The sequence below is a fragment of the Schistosoma mansoni genome, chromosome 6 (assembly GCF_000237925.1).
Source record: "Schistosoma mansoni strain Puerto Rico chromosome 6, complete genome".
Taxonomy (NCBI): domain Eukaryota; kingdom Metazoa; phylum Platyhelminthes; class Trematoda; order Strigeidida; family Schistosomatidae; genus Schistosoma; species Schistosoma mansoni.
In genome coordinates, this window is record NC_031500.1 from 10,846,814 (window position 1) to 10,868,094 (window position 21,281).

A 21,281-nucleotide genomic window follows, 5' to 3' on the forward strand; every position below is an offset into this window, starting at 1 on the left:
ACCCTTTCTTTATTCAACCCATTTATTTCCATTAATCGTTATTTTGATTAAAATTCAATATGAGTTATGTTTAGCATTACAATTATGTTTTTGATGATTCTCATTTTTACTTGCAATTCAATGTTTCAGAAACAATTTTTCAACCCTCAATTTGCACTCTCATTCTCGCACAAGCAAGTGGCTATCAGGACTCAGTGGCCGAGTGGATGACGCGATGGCGTTTGAAGCGAGGGTACTGGGTTCGAGTCCCAGAGTGAACATCAACTCTGAGATGCAGGTACATCCAGCTGACGAGTCCCAAATAGGGCGAAACGCGCATCCTGGATTCCACTGCTAGCCACTATTCATCTCTGCTTACCAAAAGTATTTTGAGATTACAAATTACTGGATAATTCATACTGACAAAGTACGTTTAAATTTCATGAAATTATTGGTAATCTGACGTAGATTGAGGAAATACTATTAATTGGTAATCTCTAAGTGAAAATATGAATATGGTCATCAAGATGCCCCCAAATGCCCTGGTACGGCCGAGAGTGGGGAGAGTCCGCTCTCCCTCTCCAAATGCTCTCACATGGCCACGCGAATATATAGCCTCTGCCACACAAGTCCTACTCACTGCCTTCTCGTGGCGGGGGTGTTGTTCACGAAAGTGAGAGGACGAAAAGCGAATGTCCGGCGCTTTAACCGGGTTGGTGGACAAGGCGAGTCCACCTAGGGGAGTTGGAAAACCCTGATTCCAAACCAATGGTGCACATGGGCTCCAGTATCCTGAGGGAACAAATGGCGTACGAATCAATCGTTGATCACCGGCTACCATGGGACTGCATCTCCTTACGATGCTCCACTGCCTTGTGGACTAGACCCTCAGGTCAAAGGCTCGGGGTGTGGCCCCCTAAGAAAACCACCTGTTTTAGTTTGGGCACCTAGGCGGTATCACAGCCCTCACACAAATCAAATGAGATTTGTGTGGCGCATATATATCTGGTGCCTCTTCGTATCAATATTTATGTGTTCAAATAAATAAATAATGTAGGAATTTATCAACTAGGACATAATGTACAACCTATTCACAATTAGGTAAGTGAAATGACTATGTAGTAAGTGTAAGAAAATAATAACATCTGTGAATGAGATCCAAATAACGTAAGAAACATAAACTGTTTTAGGTCAACCAGTCAGTTAATCATTAAAAAACAACAAAAAAGACTTGGGAATCATTTATGTGTATCCGTTCAAAGTGCCACACCATATCAATGCAATCACATAAGACAAATCCAAAAGCAGTAGTTATAACATTATTAGTTATAGTAATAAAAGATTAGACATAGCTGATATGACTTAATAAAAGAGAATGGATTTGCGGAATAAAAAGTAGGAATATTTTAAAGCAGAATAAACTCATTGGTGCCATTGCAACCGATGCTGAATAATGTCACTCATCTCTAATCATTGATAACTGCGTGAATTCAACCAGATAATCTGCACATACCTATACGTATGGATCAGTGACCTCATAGAATTATGCCACGTTTTGGCTCAGTCAGCTCTGATTTTTTTAAGATTACGAGTAAGCCTCAATGGATTATATCGACTTCTTATATTTAAGTTCTACACGACCAATGATCAATATTCAGCACATTGAAGTAGAATATAAATAAAGAGAAGCGGGAGATTTCACTGAACAAGTAATAACAACTAAAATCTATCTAAATTTACTTTTTAATTTATCGTGGCGACACATGCGTAATCCAAAAACTAACATTTGATGTTGCGATATTCCCATGGAATAAATAAACGTGAGTTTACACTAATTTTGATATAACAGACTATAGTCGGAAACCGACAGTCAAGTCCTAATTGAATGAAGAGTGAATAACCAAACTAATTTCTGCTAATCACCTGACGTTAATTTTATGTTAATATCTTGTACATAAGTATATCGTTTTATTACATTAAAAAAAACACATATTCTTCTGCTTAGTGGTCCTGTCTTTTACTTTGAAGGATCCTGAGGTTATGTCAATCAATCGGTCACATTGTATCATTGCATATTATCATCAAGTCATAGTAAATCCTGAGCTTTTTCACATACTAATTTTAAACAGTGCATACGCAAGAAATCATCGCCTAAAATAAATCTTTTCAGTTATATGGTAATTCGGTATTTTTTTTGAGAACAACATTAATCTAAAATCATTGAAACAGTTTAACTATTTTAAGCAAAGATGGTTGGTGGCTACCAGTGGAATCCAGGAAGCGCGTTTTGCCCTACTTTGAACTCGTCAGCTGGATACATCTGCATCCCAGAGTTGATGTTCACCCTCGGACTCGAACCCAGTACCGTTCGCTTATAATGCAATATCGAGGCAATCCGCACAGGATGCACATTCGCCAATAATAGACTGATCAATTGTAGTCTTAAACATCAACGGGAAGATTCAAACAAAATAAGTTCAACTATTTATACTGTAGAAGCTACTTAATTCTAAACATAGTAGAAAAATATGTCATGAGCCCTTGTGATTTTCACAAGTATTGAAAATATCTAGATTCTTAATTCATAGAGGAAAATTATCAGATCAGCAATAAATACTTATAAATAATAGTTTTTGCAGTATTTTACTTGACGAAGGTAATAAAGTTAATATGATGCATATTTATTATATAGAATTTATATTTTTATATTTTTAAGGAATATTTACCTCGATCTGATCAGAATATACACATAGACAGACAAAGTACAATATGATTAAGACAGTAAGAAAGGAGGCAAAAACTCTAAGTTATTATATAGATATCCTAAGAGATCACACGAAAAATGGGATATGATATACAGCACAGGATTTATGCTAACACTACTTAAGTTATAATTATTTTAGTCGACTAATATTACTTCACTCTCTCTCTCTCTTATGACCAGCTTTTTTGTACAAATACACGAGTCCAAGTATAAGTGAAGAAATAAAGACAATAGATAGATAGATATTAAATGTGTATGTATAAGCGTGAAACAGAAGAAAATGGTACAGAATACAAAGAGGTAATACTCACACGTCTATCTAGTCTTTCAAGAACTGTCTTTAAGAAATAAAAATGTCAAGACTTTTTTTTTTTAAATTAAAAGCAACCTATGCAATGAGTGAAGTTGTACAAAACAGGAAAACGAGAGTTAGAGAAGAAACAAAGTGGCCTGTAAAAATACAAGAGATATTCAACTTGGAATGATCAGGAAAAACCATTCTACTCAAACACACACAAACATACATACTAAATATGACTACTACGACTACTACTAGTGCTATTTGTACATTCTAAACACCTATCCTATCTAATATTGACATACATATTAACTATTAACCAATCAAAAAAGATAAGTTTGGAAAAAATAAGGAAACAGTAATAATTGTAATTAAAAAGTATCCTTTACTAATTTATTTAATAAAAAGTTTACAAAATAAACGATAAGTTTTTTAAGAAGGCTGAATAATATTGACGAAGAAAAAAGAGAACAATGGATATAAGTGGAATAATGGTGCAAAAGATAAGCAGAACAGAATGAAGATAAAGAAAAGCGGTTACACACTATAGTACACATGTATCCACAGAACATAATTAATTTACACTGTTTTTAACTGACAAGCTATCCCTGTTCTACACGTATTGAGGAATATTTTTTTAAGGAAAAGAATAACAAAATATCATCTTGATTAGAAGAATAACAATAGTTAAATGAAATGTAAGTAAAGACTAATAATACAGATGCATCCATTTCTATTCATATATATATATAGATAGGAAAATTATGCTTTAAGACAAAGCAACAGGTCTCGTTGGCTTTTGTATACATACACTTTAATTTCTTGTTTGTTTGCAAGTGTACAGAAAGAAAAGATAAACAAAGTTTAGAACATGTAGTAAACTGAAGTTGTGACCAAGAAATTAAAAAATGAAATAAGAAACAAGAGCAAGGGAAAATATCGACAGAATTGGACAGATGCATAAGTTGACCCTCACACTTTCATACACACAAGCATTTGTTAGAAAATCTTTTCATATCATATCGTTAAGAAAAGAAAACGGATCTTATTTATAAAACAGGAGGGAAACAATATATATATAAGTGAAAACAACACGTGAATCAGTATCAGAACACCAGAACATTATAAAATCAAAAAGATTAAGCACAGACTGAAATATATATATATATATATGCATGTATATTCAGTGTGATATACACCTCCCTTTTGGGAAAAGTAACCTAGAAATAACGTTGAAAAAAATTCAAAAATGAATTACAATGATCGGCTTCACAATTAACATAAATTGAATGTTCTCATAAGAAAGTTGACCATGTGAACTTGAAAAAAGATTGCATTGACGCCTCATAACACAAATAGAACTCCTCTACGTGTATATTATACACATTGCTCATAGAATCAATGATAAAGCAGATCTAAATTTGTGAACCATCAAAAACTACTTGATTGGGATTATCATTAACAAGTGATGGATTGGACAGGCGATTAAAGTTTGAGTTAGTGGTCGATGTAGTCTCTGTAGAAGGAATCACTGTATTAGTCACAGGAACTGATACTGGAGCTGATCGATTAGTGAACAATGAATTTACAGGACCAGCAGTTCGATTATGAGATGAAAAATAATTTGGATTTGAATTCAGTTGTTGTGGTTGCTTAATTGGTTGCTGCTGACGAGTGTTGAACAGACTAGCTAACGTTGCAGCATTTGATGAATTGACCGATGGTCCAGTAGTCAGAGAATTGACAGTAAACGGAATAAATGGTCCTGATGTATTAGGATTATGATTATTCATAAGTGTTTGATGATGTGTATGCGAAAATGTTTGCTGGCCTTGTTGCGCCTGACGTGACTGATGTTGGTAACTAACTAATTGTTGCTGTTGGTTCTGTGGTAATGGTGGAGGAGGTGGAGGTGGTGGTGGAACACTACTATGCGAACCACCAGGCAAACCGATACTGACAAAGGCACTTAATGTACCTGAACTAAGACGAAATGCTGCTGGTGCATTATCCAGATCTGAATATAAGATAGTCATTTGATGGGTAGACTTTTGCGCTTTAACAGGATCCCAGAAGTAGTAATCACCTTGTTCAGAATTGTTATCTGACGTGAAATTGGCACCTACTATACGAGTAAGCCATATTTGTTCTTTTTTATGAAATCGCCATTCACGTTGATAGCTTAAGGGAAAAAAGGTCGAAGATAAGGAACATTTAGAAAATTGTTTTGGAAGAAAACTAATGAAATAGAACTTACTAACAATGTCTATACTATTTGTACAAAAGTTAAGAAAATTCCTGATAGTTTGGGGCCTGAATAAACGGATTTTATACGGAGAACGTAACTTATCAGTTAAAACTTGAGAATTTAGGTGTAAAACAATTTTTTATTTGAATTATGTAAAGTATTCCCCCACCCAAAAAAACCGTCATAAAATGACTAATCTGTAGAATACAACTCTTATCAAAAAAGAGTTACCGCCACTAAAATGAGCACATACAAACAAATATTTGGATTTATAATGAATTAAACTATAAACTGTTTTTACTAACTACTTACAATGTACCTATTATATACGGAAGAATTAAACCAAACGTAATACAACTAGCCAAGAATTAAAAACAGACAACTTGAAGTTTGGAATTCACGTACGCAGATGAAAGTTACCGTTGACTCTAGAAATTAATTGTTTACTAAGTAACTGGTTGTCACACTCAAGTATGGTTAGTATTCATAGATTTTGTAAATAATACAGGTAGTAGAACATTAAGAAGTAACATCTCAGTTGTTGGAGATGCTAGATCCCCAGAAACTACTTGGTAAAAGTCTTATTTCTTGTCATTTTATTTTGGAAATTTTAATTTCTCGTTTCCGCGCCTAAGCGCCCATTTTCACCTTTAGATTGCATTTCCCACTTGGAAGAACCCTAAATGTTATTGGTTCGTTGCCTCTTTTCGGTGCTGTTACTGACAATCTTGTTTGTGTTGAGTGCTGAGACTTTAGAACAATAATTTATAAGTTCCAAGTTCACATTTAAATTCTGACTTTACGAAATCTATTGAAAAACGATTAAGTTGGTTAAAATAATTTCCAAAAATTATTTGTACAGTATGAGGTAAATTATTTCTGCAATTATAAATAGATTTACAATTTATTTCTTTACACACACACACACGCATAGAATGCCAAGTTGTGTAATAATCTTGTAGTTTTGGTCGACAAGGATAAAAAATTAGAAAACACTAAATACGTTTGTAATTTTGTAAAATTTTAAACATTCCCCGTGAGACATTTTTAAATATAAGAATATTACCAACAGATAGAAAGAAGTGATTCGGATAACATTTATACAAACCGACTAAAAGGACATTTTTTTAATTTTAATGAAATTAGACTTTAGTACTGCTGTTCTGTTGTTGTTACAGATAATACATGTTTCTGATGAATGCTAATAAATAAAAATGTAGGGCCATATTTCAACAACATATTCTATCCAACGACTGCTTTGAATTGATAAAAAATGTTCCAATGCTTTCGTGATAATACATGATTTATAGGTAACTCATTCAGCAGATATACGGGTATAAGCTACACCACAAATGGAAGGGCTAACGGCACTCACCGGTAGCCCAAACCGCAATAGGTGGGGCGGTGTTCGAACCAAACTTGATGGTCGAAAACTGGGTGCCCCAACCACTAAGTCAACGCTCCAATGAAAGAACAGGTAGCTTAATTACTTGAATGAGAGATTGTAATTAGTGCTTTAAATTAAAGACCAGTTATTTTCCATGGACGGATTAAGACATTTTGTAGTGTAAATAAATACTTGAACTACGGAAAATTACGAAATTATCAAAATTATTAAAATGAAAAAATATATGTCAAATTTACAATTTTTGAATTCTAATCAAATAAAAACAGTAATAAACATAACATACAGTTCTTTCGCCACAACCAACTGTGCTTCTTCTCGGCAACAATTATAAAATAACCAAAACAATGTCTCTTCTGACAATTGATTCATAGGTGGATCAGGTAAACGATCCGTAACTAGATGTCGTATAAGATATTCCGGTGGAACAGGATAATCCATATCTTGTGGACGTCCAAAACAAGAATCTTGAAGAGGTGAAACAAAGGTGGTATGAAGCTCACTAGAAGAGGAAACATTAAAAATGGGTAAAGCGTTTTACAATTCATAACTCAATATAATTGAGTCACATGATCAAAGTATTGAGCCACAACTATATTACGAAAAGTTGCTACAGAGCTATTTGTGCCTCATAAAACTATAATGTGTACTTTCTAAGTCAGTTTGCACAATAAATACCAGACCATTTCCCGGAACTTTTACCGGGAAATTTTTCTAGGAAATACTCAGTCAGTCAGTTGGTCATACGCAACGTAAAACCCGATACGTGCGCATAGTTTTAACTTGCCATCCCAAATTACTGTAGCAAGATAAAATTATTTTATGACAAATCCCAGAGTAGTAGAAGTAGTAACAGGAAAGACTAGGTGTGGGAAAAGGAAATAAAAAGGTATGGGATATTGAAACCCAGATTCTAAAAAAAAGAAAAAAAAAGTGAAAGTACCTGCGTTAATGTGAATGATTCTGAACCATGTCGTTAAAAATTTTGTAAACATTGGTTACGATAATCACACACACACCAATCAAGTAGACTACACCCATTAACATGACTTAATGAGGATTTTCAGAGGAAAACATCAGTTGGAACTCAGCTAGATAGAGTTTAGAGCAGTAAACAGCCCAATTAAACTAGACAATGGATATAAACACTTCCAATCGAAAACTCGATACGTTTACTTAGAAACCTATTATGGTATTCTCAATGAATGCCTGAAATACTGAGAACTACCAGTACCATAGTTTTGAGGAACAAAATGACGAAAAACACTACTCAAACTACATGGGCTTTTGCACCCATTGTTGATATACCGCAAAGTATCTCTTCAATCGCCTTTAAGGTCGATAAATGCTTTGCTACCCAAGTACCTAAATCCAATTCGATTACACCAAATAACGTTTAATTATATATCAATGACGAAGGGTTAAATTACGGAAATTATTAAATTCACAAAATGAAAGTAGATTGGATCATATTTTGTACATTTACAAGAAATCTTAGTAACAAGACCCGATTGTGAGAAAACCGACTGAGAATGATATCTAGTATCTTAGTGAAAGCTTTTCAACTAACCTATTTAACTTGAAATAAAATCATTAAATACATAAACAAGACCCCTAAAAGGAGTTAAACTAACAGTAGCAAGCTGATAGCGAACAAAACTTTGATAATGAGTGAAAGTCTATTAGTACTTATTACCTAGATGTTTTGTAGACCAAGTAATATGAGACAGAAAAGATCCATTTTGTACCACAATCTTATGGTAAACATATAAATTGATGATACGATATTACCAACATTATTAGAACAATAAAACAATACTATCAGACGAATAAAGAGATTATTCGATGACCTAATGAACATCTGTTGGACAGGGAAATGAAAACATTCCGCGTACGGCAAAAAATCAAGTCCGACAGAGATATGAGTAGTGTAAACAAGAGATGTTATCCTGATAGGTCGTTCAAGGTAAATATGGACCATAAAAGCTAGATACTTAGTTATTTGGTTGATAACTAACAAGTGATAAAGTTACGTTTACCATTTAGCTGGGGAAACATGAATCAACGTAAATCTATGCCTAACTCATAATTAACAAAATCTATATTTAGTGACGAGAAGTTATCCATCAATTAATTTTATTCCATTACTGAAGCTCATGAATCCTAACGAATCTCATACGATCATCCCCTTCTAAATTACATATTTACTTATATGATGTTAGGTGTAATTGTGTATTAACAGTGTGGAATGACGACAACTGAAGCAGATTAGAAGACGAAGTACAGAAGAAACCCCGAAATTAGTTTAATTCCAGACCTACTAAAGACAAGCAACGTTAAATAAGAGCAGAAGTTTGGATCATAAAAGATAACTGGAAATTAGGTGATGGTGTACAAGCACTATCTAGTAATGCATAAACACAGAAAGAGTACTTTTGATAAGTGATATACATATATAGTTGTTGTGATACAATCAAAAAACTTGAGAAAACTATCCCTACAGATTTTCCCACTTTTATGACAATTCTTGAAAAAAGCCTGAGCAAACTACATGTTGACAAGCATCATATAAAAACAACTGTAAAATCCCTTTCAAAAAGAACTTTTCAACTAATAAAAGAACACATGACGTTCAAACTTACCCAGGTGTCTGCCAATTACTGTGTAATGAGGATAAATCTAATCCAGGAGCTAGCATATTCAACGTAGCATCATAATCACCAACGCGAATTAGTTTTAATAAACCTAACATTCCGAACTGATCACAAATCATATTTTTAGGAATATTTGTAACTAAATGATTAGGAAGTAACTGTATACCATTTGAGGAGCCAACAGATTTAGGAGGAACATTTGAATATCCCGGCTGATTACGGACTGATGATGGTCCTAAAACGTGGTTGGATGTATGGCTAAACAATCGTCGAGAATTTGTAGAAGCAGGAGTTTGAGTTATGGAACTAGCCGACAAGGAACGATGAGCAGATGTTGAATTGACAGTTAAGGAACTCGTCGTCGACACTGTTGTAGTAGTGCTAGTGGTAGGTTGGTGCGAACCAGGTAAAGCGGGGAAATCCTGCTTAGAAAATTCCAGGGGAGCTGCCTGGTTATTTGAAGAATGATTAAATTGATTCAAACTCTGGTCTATGGTTGAAGACCCTTTTGACATAATAGAAACATAGTTCCGCAAGGGAGGCTGGTTTGCCGAGGAATGAAAGGGTGTGGAAGAATTCCCACTCCGCCCAGTCGATGTTAAAATTGGAGGGAAATCTGAAGGATCTAAAGTAACGCCACGTGAAGACGAAGATAAAGAAAGGTTTGTGGAATTCGAAGAAGTATTTTCACTCCCAATTGAGTTTGAATAAAGATTTCCAGGGTTACGAGATGCCAGGGCCATAGCAGTGTTCATAGGAACTGATGGGGTGATACTTCCAGGTCCGATTCTGTTGTTTGTTAAGTCATTTCCAGCTGTCCGATTGATGGTGGATAACGAAGAGAAAAGAGAAGGTTCGGAAAAATTCCTTGCAGGACCAGCCTGACTATTATTATAATTTAATGCATTGAAATATGAAGGACCATTTTCCAGACTAGAATCTAGTGCAGTAGGATATGTTGTTCTTCCAGAGAATGCATTGGGTATAGAACTGATAAGCTCACCATTACGCTGAGAAGACCCAGGTCTAGAATTATAACCACTCGTTGAAAGCGTTGCAATATCACTGAAACTAGGTGCCCCAGTATTCACCGGATTACCGGCACTAAACAGAGGCTAGTCCAAACAAAATAAAAAAGTGACATGAAATGGTTTCGAAATTACTCTAAGCTACAAGTTATTCTACATACCTACCAGCCTCAATCATGGTTTTCTAACATTGCGTTTAAAACGTATCGGACCTAAAGAAAACTTAAAAGCGTATATTCGTGTCGCTTTTATATCGCAAAAGTGGCGACAGACGGTACAAAACGTTACATAAACAAGACAAGATGTACGTATAGATATATTATGGGCGGTTAAAAAGACTTCGATTATTCAGTATCTGAGAAGCTAAACAGAGGTTTGTTTTACGTGTACCAAGTCAGCCTATTTATGGCAGCAAAATGAGTCGCTCACTGACTTATATGACTAGTGCGTCGAAACCATCAAGTAAGAAATGATGAAGCTCACTTGTTAAGTTATACATGAGAAAACACAAGCTTCCGAACTGAAGCCAAACAAGGTGATTAAATTGTCATTCAAATCCAGCTACCGTCAATCAAAACAAGTGACCTTAGTTGAGTGAAGTAGGATTAGGTCTAACTGCATCTGCCAGTGATTATATATTAATAATACGAGCTTAGTGAAGCTAAAAATCTTATTGAAGTTAATATGTGGAATCGCTGTCAGAGTTATGATTCGATTACATGCACATTAGATTCGGGAGTGCCACAGTGTAACATAACAAGTCTAAAAAGCATGCAAAAAACTCTTAAAGCTGTGTTAACGTGTACCACTGATTAGCGGTGTAGTGGTTAGCTTAGGTGGTGAGTTGTCATAACCTCTCAAACATACATCAACTTTAGCCATCTAATTATCTAAGTTGACGACAAATAATTTTCAGTAGGAAACGAAGTATATACAGTTATTTGGTAATCAATATATATATTGCATTGGTGGTATTTGCCATCTAAATTTTCAAGTTACAAGAAGCCTCCTAAAGAACGGTAAGGTGTTTAGTTTCAGAATGCACATTTGTGATGCGCTAGCCAAATTTCCAGACTACACACCGACAGCCTCGTAGACACCAAACATCTATATATCTACAATCATCCATCACCCTATGTTCCGAAAGCAACAGTATTATTCTTACTAGTAAGAATCTTCCTGGACAAAGTACTGGTAACGAAATGAACAGAGTTAACCACGATGAATCAGTAAATAGATACTGTGTTGAACTGTAGACTATCAGATTATAATCCAGGTATATTATAGAAATGACAAAAGAACTCTACATTGCGGTGTTATCTGATCAGGACACAGTACGTGTGAAGGACTTAAGAAAAAGTAACTGGAGGGAGAACAATGGTGTATGGAAGGCGCGGCTTGGTAGGGATTCCATTGAACCGATTAGGTACCTAACATAAATTATCTAGATAACTAAATATCTGCCAAAAACAATGAGGAATGAGAAAAGAACAAATGTCAATATGAACACTGAAAACGGATGTAAATCTGAACACTTGGGATAAAAGTGGTTTAGAAAACTTACCCGTTTTGTAAAATTGCTGCCGTAAGTGGTGACAGGTTTATTGTAATCATGTACCATAGCCCTCCCCATATTATATCTGCACGAATCATGAGTGAAGAAATATGCAACATACTGAGTCTGAGTGTTCCAGGGAACAGAGTGGTCAGCAGAAGTGAAACGCCTAAATATTTTAAAATTCAGGGTTAAGAGTGTAGTCAAGATCTTACTGTCCTATTCCTGCCATAAGCTGTATTCATTTGGTAGAATTAGCACTGTGAGTGTAAATGACGTAATAAAGTTGAGTACCCCAAATTAATCACAATAAGACCAGAAAATTTTATGATATTGCTTTCTCCCAGTGAAGAAAGAGGGCTAATGACAGAGACAAAAAGAAACACACAAGCGTCTTATTATGCAAACCCAATAGTGGAGCTGCCGCCATTCATAATCAGTCACTTAGAAGCAATGGTCTTTATGGCGTAATTTGTGTGTCGGATAAGGTAGAAAAAGGGAATGAATGGCTGAAACTTGAAACGATGCTTTAAAAAAACTATTTAGACTGATTTTAACAATAGAGTCACTAGGTTTTTCTCTAGATGAAGAAGCGCAAAATTTGAAAGTAGTTCATTGGTACTGGGAAATTGCAAGCAACTGGTCTTAATACGATTCGTGAGTAGAAGTTAGTCTCAAAATTGCTGTTTAAAATGGGATGAATAAGTTAGAATCAAGTAATCATAAATTCAAAGCGTTTAACGCTAAACAGCAAATATGGGCAATTAGTATTATGCCAGCCACTTATATAAATTCCTGCTTTCAGATAAGTGATCATTTTCCTTATTGTATACTGTCTATTGTGAAAGAATAAATTCCAAAAATTATTGGTGCTAGTAAACCACTGAGGTAGGTCCAACAGAGTCGACTAAGAGGTTTTAGCGGTATCGAAGTATAGCACTTTCAGCAGGGAACTCCTAGCTATGTATTGTGCTGCACGGCATTTTTACTCTATCGAAGGTTGAGAAATCACCCTTTTTACTGATCATAAACCCCTTACTTTCTCTTTAAGCTCATCTTCAATCAAGTACTAACCTCGTGAGTCTCGACAACTGGACTATATATCTCAGTTTACTTCAGATATGCAAAACATTTCTGTAAGCTGCCAGAAATTTAAGGTGATTAGACACAACACATGTCCTACAGGCTCGTTCAAAACTCCTGATGCTATTTTCGACCTATTCATCTGGATCTGGTAGGACCCTCACCAGATTCAAATAGATACTCATATCTTTTAACTTCCGTAAACCGTTCCACTCCATGGCCAGAAGCAGTATCTATTAGAGACATTACTGCTGAAAAAGTGGCTCGCGCCTTTGTCGAACGATGGGTAGCAAATTCCAGCTGCCCTTCAGCTATCACTATAGACCGTGGATGCCAGTTTGAATTTGACTAAACTATCAGAAATCACTCACCTCCGAACGACCGCCTACCCCCCCAGCAAACGGGTTGGTATAACGCTTTCACTGACAACTAAAAGCTTCGCTATCAGCTGCAAATGTTTCACAGGGGACGGCCCCTTTTCCACTAGTCTTACTTGGTATTCACAATGCAATGAAATTTGATATTGGATACACTGCATCTCAACTCGTTTATGGAACGACACTCCGACTTCCCGGAGAATCCATGAATCCTTCATCTTCTTTAGTGAACATGTATCTAAACTCTCACATGAACAGGCTTACAAACGCAATGCGTTTAGTTAAATTTTTTTCACTCGACCGCAATCAACTGATGTTTTCGTTTAACCTGACTTACGATATGGTACGAACATCTTTGCACGTCGCGACTCACATCGACGACCCCTCGAACCAGCGTACGAAGGACCCTTCAAAGTTCTTCAGCGCACACGCAAGTACTACATAGTCGATAAAAAATGGCACTAACGATAGCATAAGCATCGATCGAATCAAAGCAGCGTATTTAGAAGAAAATCCTATCCATATCGACTTTCTTTCGGCTTAATTGGACGATACGACTCCTACACCTATAATACCTCGTCCAACAGCCAACACGCACGTTGATACTTCGGCAGTATCTGAAAATAAACTTAAAACAACGGGTTCTGAAATAAAAGTACGATTTCCAGAACATTTAAACCACTATTGCACGTGAGATATCAGTTAACATTTTGCTTTATCTAGATTTTCCTTTCTACTGTATATAATAAATAATTTAATATGCTCATACTTATGTATTTATTCCAAAGATATCTTTTTGCTAATATGTGTATATTCATTTTTTTTCTTAAAACAACCGAAAATATTCTTTAAAAATCGCTTCCACGTTATCAGGTGTGCACGAGTTTATTTACCGTTTTTTCGCCAGCTTGTGTCTTTACGCGCGTACGAGTGTATTTCGACATGTACTTACATGTTCTGCCTTCCTTTTCCAGGACGGCTGGAAAAAATTATAAAAAAAGGGATAACGTTTGCGAGGAGGCGAACTTTTCATTATACTTTGTTTCTTTATTACTATGTTGTACTTCATGGCCCCTTATAGTAAGGAAAGACGACCAGACGCTGCTAAACATAGCAAGCTATCAGAAGCGTTTACCAACGACAAACTCGTCGGGCTTAAACTTCTGGTTCTCCACGTCATAGGGTCATCACCATTCCACTAGGGGTGGGAGTGATCTGTGGCAGTAAACAAATCCCCAAAATCAATAGCCCTGTAAGTCTTCGACATCGGATGCTGACCAAATTAGTTTCAATGGACTCACCTAGTTGAAGGCGCTCGGTCATGCATCCGCACCCGATCGGAACAGCGTGCTCAACTTCTCCTGAAATCGCTAGCCAAATTAAATCAGTCAATTCACGATATAGTGACAGCCTATGAAATATGTCTTCGAACCTCCTCGCTTTTACCTTTTGATTTCACTTGGTGGTCATGATTCATAATAAAAGGTGTTGCTCTTTAAAGCGCTGTCAAACTCTGAGTACCTGTAGCATCTTCAAGGTCAATTGCTCATTCAAATTGGAATGATCGCGTATATTCAGAAGAAATCCTTTTTATTTACTATGCATGGATATAGGGGAAAACACATAAATACAAGGATATTTAGATCCTTGAGGAATATTCTAACCGTTTACAGATCCAGAAAGAATAAAATGAGTTGACTTTCGCCTTTGGAAAATGTAAGCTGGTACATCTGTGATACAATGCGAATAACACATTTATTCTCAACTATTTATCGTCAAAACACATCATTGCTCAGCGCTCATATCCAAGTGCCTTGCTGCTCCTTGGTTCATCTTTTTTCAGAATCTTGCTCTGGGGGCACAGCTGTAAATCTTCTGAGGCCTGGAACAAACTTGATGATGCATTTTCTCAGGGTCACAGTTCACACCAAGTGCTCTAAAAAGCTACTCTATAACAACTGTAAACGTGAAACGATGCAGTGCACAAATTTTAGTTTGAACAGAATTCTAACACAATTATGCCGACCTGGGGTATAGTGTGTAACGTGGACGCAATGCCACCCTGGAAATATTTAAAAGATTGTACTCAGAGTAATACTAAAGCATAAACCTAATAAATAACGCTCTAAGACATTTGCACGAATGTACTATTATTTACTTTTTTGATTTCATATATTTTACTACCCTACTTGGTAAGCATACTGCAAGCCGACTAATATCGTAATTTGTAGATCACACCTACTAAAATGACATGTACTCGCTCTGGTAGGAATATATGGTATTATCACTTTATCTCTAACCGAAATGTGTCCTTCAGATGTGTTAGGCATCATATTACCTATGTCATTGTCTGTCCTTCTTTGTCGTTGACTGGTCTCTCTGGTTTGCTGCACCTCCCTGCTAGTTTCCTCGTTGTATCATATAGTTGTTTCATATTCCATTCCCATGCAACTTTTTTCATTATCATTGTTAGGTCTTTCACGTATTTCTGCTTGTCGACTCTAATACTCTTCTTTACTTTCTTGTTTGCTTCGGTGTATTCAGCCTGTGACTTGACTTTCTATGTTCTTGCTAGACTGTTGTTAATTGCCTTCCTCTTGTTCTTCCTTTCTTGAATATTGTCCGGGGTTTCGATAGAGACCCATTCCTTATGATGGTGATGATGATTTTTGTGGTCCAGAACCTCCTGACACGTTGAATTCGGTACTTATTGGATCTCTTTACAATTGTGCTCCACAGTAGGTTCTTCTTTGTTGAGTAGATCTTGTAAGGCTTGGAACCTGTTATTGAGAGTTAGCTTTAATTCGTTGAGTTTGTCAGTATGTTGAAAGGACGCTGTATCAAACCTTTGTAATGCTGTTTCCCCAGTTGTCCAGTATTTCTTCAGATTCAGTTTCATGTTGGCTACAACCAGTTGGTGGTGATGTGAAGCTATAACAGCTCCTCTCCTGGTCCTCACGTCTTCCATTGACTTTCTGAATTTCTAGTGATCCAAATATGATCGATCTGATTCTCTTTAGTATGATCCGTTGTGACTCATGTAATTTTGCGTATACATTTGTGGGGAGTATGGGGCCGCCTATAACCAATTTATTGAATGCATGTAGATTTGCGAATCTCTCCCAATTTTCGTTTCTATCTCCCAATCCATGTCGTCTCATGATATCTTCATATCCGTTGTTGCCCATTCCAACTTTAACGTTTAGATCTCCCATCAAGATGGTCAGGTCTTTTGCTGGTCATTTCACTATGAACGATTCCAGCCCCTCATAAAACGTATCTTTGTCGTCGTTGTTGTTATCATTGGTGGGTGCATAACATTGGGTAACATTCATTGTGAATACCTCTTTCTTTGTTTTGAAGGATGCTTTTGTGATTCTGGATCGATGAGATTCTCGTCGTTTATGTGCATTTCGTGCTTCTTTGGACAGCATCAGAGAATTTCCCTGGTTTTGTGGGGCATTTTCGTCTTCGTAGCCAGAGTACAGCAGCATCTTTCCCGTATCTAGCTTTTGCTGTCCGGCTTGGGTCCAATGGGTTTCGCTGATTGCGAGTACTGCCAATTTGTTTCTCCTCATTCCCGTTGCTATTTGACAGAACTTCGTGGTTTCACACATTGTCCGGACATTCCATGTACCTATAAAAATTGTTGCTCTGGTTGTTAGAGGCTACATCGACCTTTTGGCTTACGAATTATATCAGCTTTCACCCTGATGCGTCATAATTTTCCTTCGACTCTCGGGTCACGGTTAAAATGATCTAATTTGTTGAATTTTGCTGGCTTTTTTTTAACAAGATTTTTTCTACGGGATTTGGTTGCCGACTTCATGCCCAACCCTCCTTCTTAGTGTGGGGTTGGGATCGGCAGTAACCCTAGAAGTGTTACGGGCGGAGTTCAGTAACTATATGTTCGGCTTAAAAGATTGTGTGGCTAAGAGCCAATGACGCTAAGAGTTTCTATTGTATATAACCAATCCACGAAAAACTACAAACACCCTAACACTGCTGCTTAGGAAATATTTTATCTCAATGGTTTCCCGACTTTTGATCGTGAATTATGTAGGAGGCACAACCGGACGGAATAAAGTCACCTTTTAATACTCAGATATGCAGGACTCCACTAGTAAAAATTAAAGATGTTCTGTCCATCTCATACTTTCCAAAAGATTCCACTGTCGTACTCCCCACTAATTAAAAGGACTTGAGTGTTATACTACTTGATGATCTACTTGTTTGTTTGTGATATTTAAGAGTATTTGAATTGTAGTATGCACACTGACACGTAATTTGAGTCGTTCCATCATGTGACTTTGACTTGCATAAAAATTATGGTACACATTCCTTCTGCTATTCATATTAGAATACACAGATAGATATGCATCAATATGTGTGTTTAACACATGTGATTCATCTAGGGTTGATTAACGTGCGAAACACTCAAATGGAAAACATGCACCTGCCTCATACTCATTAGGATAATCTTGAAGTGGATTTGAATTTTCTACCTGTGCACACTTCTTATCTGGGCTAACTGGTTCTCTGATGGCTTTGGGAAAACTTGCTATTCCCTCTTGTTCACAATACCAAAAGTGAAACTGCCTTTTGATCATGATCTGATTCATTCAACATTTTATTCTCAGAGTTGTGAAAAATTTCGTCTGAAATATGTGAATTATTATGACAAACCATATATGCTACAATAACATGAGAAATCTGGTCGGAAGTTGGTTGATTAATAACTTTTTTCTCACAATGATTCTGGGTTTCATTCAACTCTAGACTGCTTTGTGACGTTATACCGCTTCTAGAAGTCTTGGATAAAGATAGGTGATCTTTAGAAACTTCCAACTTAGTAGAATCACATTAGTTTCAGCAAAATGAACCATGGTATTACAAACTGACTGAATGTGTCCAGTTTTACCACATTTAAAGCATACGGAATTACGAAATACACATGAATTACATTGGTGGAACTTGCCACAGAACAAGGATTTACCAAACTTGTGCTCATCTTCGTGAGCTGTTTAACAACTCACCAACGAATTGTTATCTGAATAACCTTGATTACATACTGGACTGCAACGACTTAGTGAAGTAGTTGAGTTAATGATGTCCTGACAAATCCTTTTATGAAATTTTTCTCCTTTACGGCATTCGAAATTTCTATGCTTCACATGGTCCAACAGTAGTTCCTTGATAGTTGCATAAGGGAGTGAAATCGGCTTGTCCGGAAGCTCCAAAGCCTTTATCGAGATGTATGCTTCTTTTCCGATGAACGTAAGGAAATTAGCCAAAATACTAAAATCCCCAATGTCATCCTTGGTCATAGCCCAGATTTCAAACCTCTCCATGTAATCCTCAAAAGCATTAAAATCTGAATGTATGTCCAACCGTTCCATCACAGGCTCCATCGCTACTCCAATGTGATATTCAAGAGTATTTGAATTGTAGTATAAACTAGTAATCCCAGCAATAACGCAATTTAATCAAGAAGTATTAGATGGGCATGAACGAATGTACTGTATTTGGAATCCGAAATCGAAACAGTCATCAATACAAAGGAATTATATGTTCATTCAAACATCACACTATTTTCCGTTGGCATTCCGTAACCAATATAGCTAATTCACTCTTGGGATCTCTTTCTAGGAAATTCAGTGGCCCAAGTTCAAAATTATTTTATACCATTTTCACTGTTTACCTGAAGTCTAATTCAGAACTTCTACATTACATCCACGCATTTTTGGATGGAAACCGTTCTCCTGAGACGTAGTCAAAAAAGAGTTCATTGAAAGGTACCTGAACTCATAAATAAACCCCGTTCAGCTATCCTGCAAGCTCTGGATTTGCAACCTGTGTAATAAAAAAAGAATAAGAGGATACGATCATAATGTATTGTTTTGGTAATAGCCATAACAGAGCTGAAACGTGCTATGGTAAAAAAAATCGGACTTTACAGGACATTCTCTGGAAATAGAACGTGAACGAGCTAGAACGAAATTCTGCGCAAACATTTTCTTGGCTAGAATCACCAACTCGTGATACTTTTCGCCAGAAATAACGGTAATAGTGCTTCCTTCGGAGTCTTTTAGAAGAATACTGGTTCCACAGGTACCAAGTCTGACCAATCTAAGTTTCACTTCATGTCTACTTTCACTATAAACTGATTTCTTTTATGCTCATCAAGTTCCGGATGGAATATAAAGATAATTATACATTTCCGTAGCCAAGAACTCTCTCCTACTACCCAAACTCTGATCCCAGTTAAAAGGTCCATTCTGTTCAATAAAGCTTGTGGCTCGCAATACTTCCCGCCATGCCCAAGTGTATGCGTTCCTCTTGATTCCCTTGTTTTTAAGCTCTAGGTTAAGTAATATACCTCTGGAAATGGGTGATCGATACAATATTCATACTCAGTTAGAACATTTACAATCAAAATATGTTGGTAAGCCACATTCTGGTGCCATTAGTATTCTTATCCTATTAGGCACAGGCCATGCTGATACCACTAAGTGGGAATGGTTAACAAATCAACATAGAGATAGTTGCGCATCCTATCTGGGTCACTTTGACATGCTTAACTTGTTTGCTATCTGCGAAAATGAATGCAAGGCGAGAGTTCGATTTAACCTTCTCGAGAAAATGCTTCAGCCATGTGGTCCTCCTCCGGAACGTCCTGAGTCATAGTTTACTATGTATTCTATCAAACTACAACCTCTGACAATTGTTTTTTGCTTGATGGGCTGTTAAATATATGAAAAACAGGATCAGAGTTCTTTTTTGGCTAGTATGTTGGGTCGCGTCTTAATCCTTTCATTAGAGGTAAATCTGCCAAAAGTTTACTCATGTTAAGCGTCATATTCCTGTGTATTCTCTCAGTTTTAATCATCCTTCACTTACATCCCAATAATCTCATTACTAATACATAAACTCAGTTTCGTTATTAGTTTGTGTTAGTATTTGGAAATTGTAGGATAGATTCAGCCAACAATTTTATATAGATCAGCGATGTAGCTCAACTGCTAAAATAATTGTTGAATAACTATTCGGCCAGTTATTTTGTAAGTAATCATTCGGATTGAATTATCTCATTAAATTACCGGGTTCTGTCTACTTTTTCATGGCAATAGCATTTACGTTTATGGGATTACTCGTACTCGTCAGTGTTCTCCGTATATATTTAAGATCACCATTCCAGAGTTATGTTTGGTGATTTTTCAGCTGGTTTTTGTAACAAGTGGTTTATATGTCTTTCTGTTAACCACAGAAAACCTATTTCAATAGTGAACGACACCTCGCACAAAACGTGTATTAGACAGATCTCTGATTCAAAAAAGGGCTTCATTGGAAAAGATGTTGACTGGCGTGGCTGTAAACCTTTGTCGCATACTGCGAGTTTGTTGGAATAAAGCTAAGAGCGGCTAAACAAATACCGATAGTCCGTCAGGTCACTGATTGTTAGTCTAAAGCCTGTCAGAAGGAGCGAGTTACTTGGTTGAGGCCGGCCCAATAGCTGTAATTAATTTTAAAAATCATATCACAACCCGAAATTAGTTGCAGTTGTTTTTGTTTCTCACTTAACTGTACATCTTGAGTTTATTCCATGCTTTTCGCTCTCTTTAGAATTGGAGTTATATTCCTTGGCTTTCTGCAGCAATGGATATAATTATTTTCTTTGATTCTCACGTAAATTACTTTTCTCACTGTTTTGTTCTAAGAATTGACAACATGAACCAAAACGCGCCCGTCACATGTCATTTTACTTATAAGTGAATTAAGTGTTTTAGCAATCACCTTCTTATGTGGGATATAGTCGTATTAAACAGCTCAAGTATTTACCTTAGTGACACATTTCTTTATTCGTTGCAAGTAACAGAAGCACGGACTTCA

The 21,281-nt window shown here is 36.4% G+C and overlaps 3 protein-coding genes and 1 non-coding gene across 4 annotated transcripts; 2 read left to right on the forward strand and 2 right to left on the reverse strand.

Annotated features, from left to right (window-relative positions):
* Positions 1–191: 191 nt before the first annotated feature.
* On the forward strand, positions 192–257 carry Smp_tRNA_02255_Gln_TTG.1.1. Its single transcript has one exon. It is a non-coding gene (tRNA).
* A 3,681-nt stretch (positions 258–3,938) lies between these two features.
* On the reverse strand, positions 3,939–12,224 carry Smp_024970 (ccr4 not-related). Its single transcript, XM_018798234.1, has 7 exons — positions 12,147–12,224; positions 12,053–12,100; positions 11,941–12,016; positions 9,337–10,463; positions 6,981–7,196; positions 5,020–5,222; positions 3,939–4,806 (listed from the first exon to the last, which is right to left on the reverse strand). Exons 1-7 carry the CDS (start codon positions 12,161–12,163, stop codon positions 4,457–4,459), a joined length of 2,037 nt encoding a protein of 678 aa, XP_018653196.1. The 5' UTR covers positions 12,164–12,224; the 3' UTR covers positions 3,939–4,456.
* A 5,268-nt stretch (positions 12,225–17,492) lies between these two features.
* Positions 17,493–19,305, reverse strand: Smp_135750 (hypothetical protein; the record flags this gene model as incomplete). Its single annotated transcript, XM_018798235.1, has 2 exons — positions 17,493–17,578; positions 19,191–19,305. 2 exons carry the CDS (start codon positions 19,303–19,305, stop codon positions 17,493–17,495), a joined length of 201 nt encoding a protein of 66 aa, XP_018653197.1.
* Positions 19,306–19,721: 416 nt separating this feature from the next.
* On the forward strand, positions 19,722–20,134 carry Smp_135740 (hypothetical protein). Its single transcript, XM_018798236.1, has one exon. The coding sequence runs from the start codon at positions 19,779–19,781 to the stop codon at positions 20,076–20,078; it is 300 nt and encodes a 99-aa protein (XP_018653198.1). The 5' UTR covers positions 19,722–19,778; the 3' UTR covers positions 20,079–20,134.
* Positions 20,135–21,281: the final 1,147 nt, after the last annotated feature.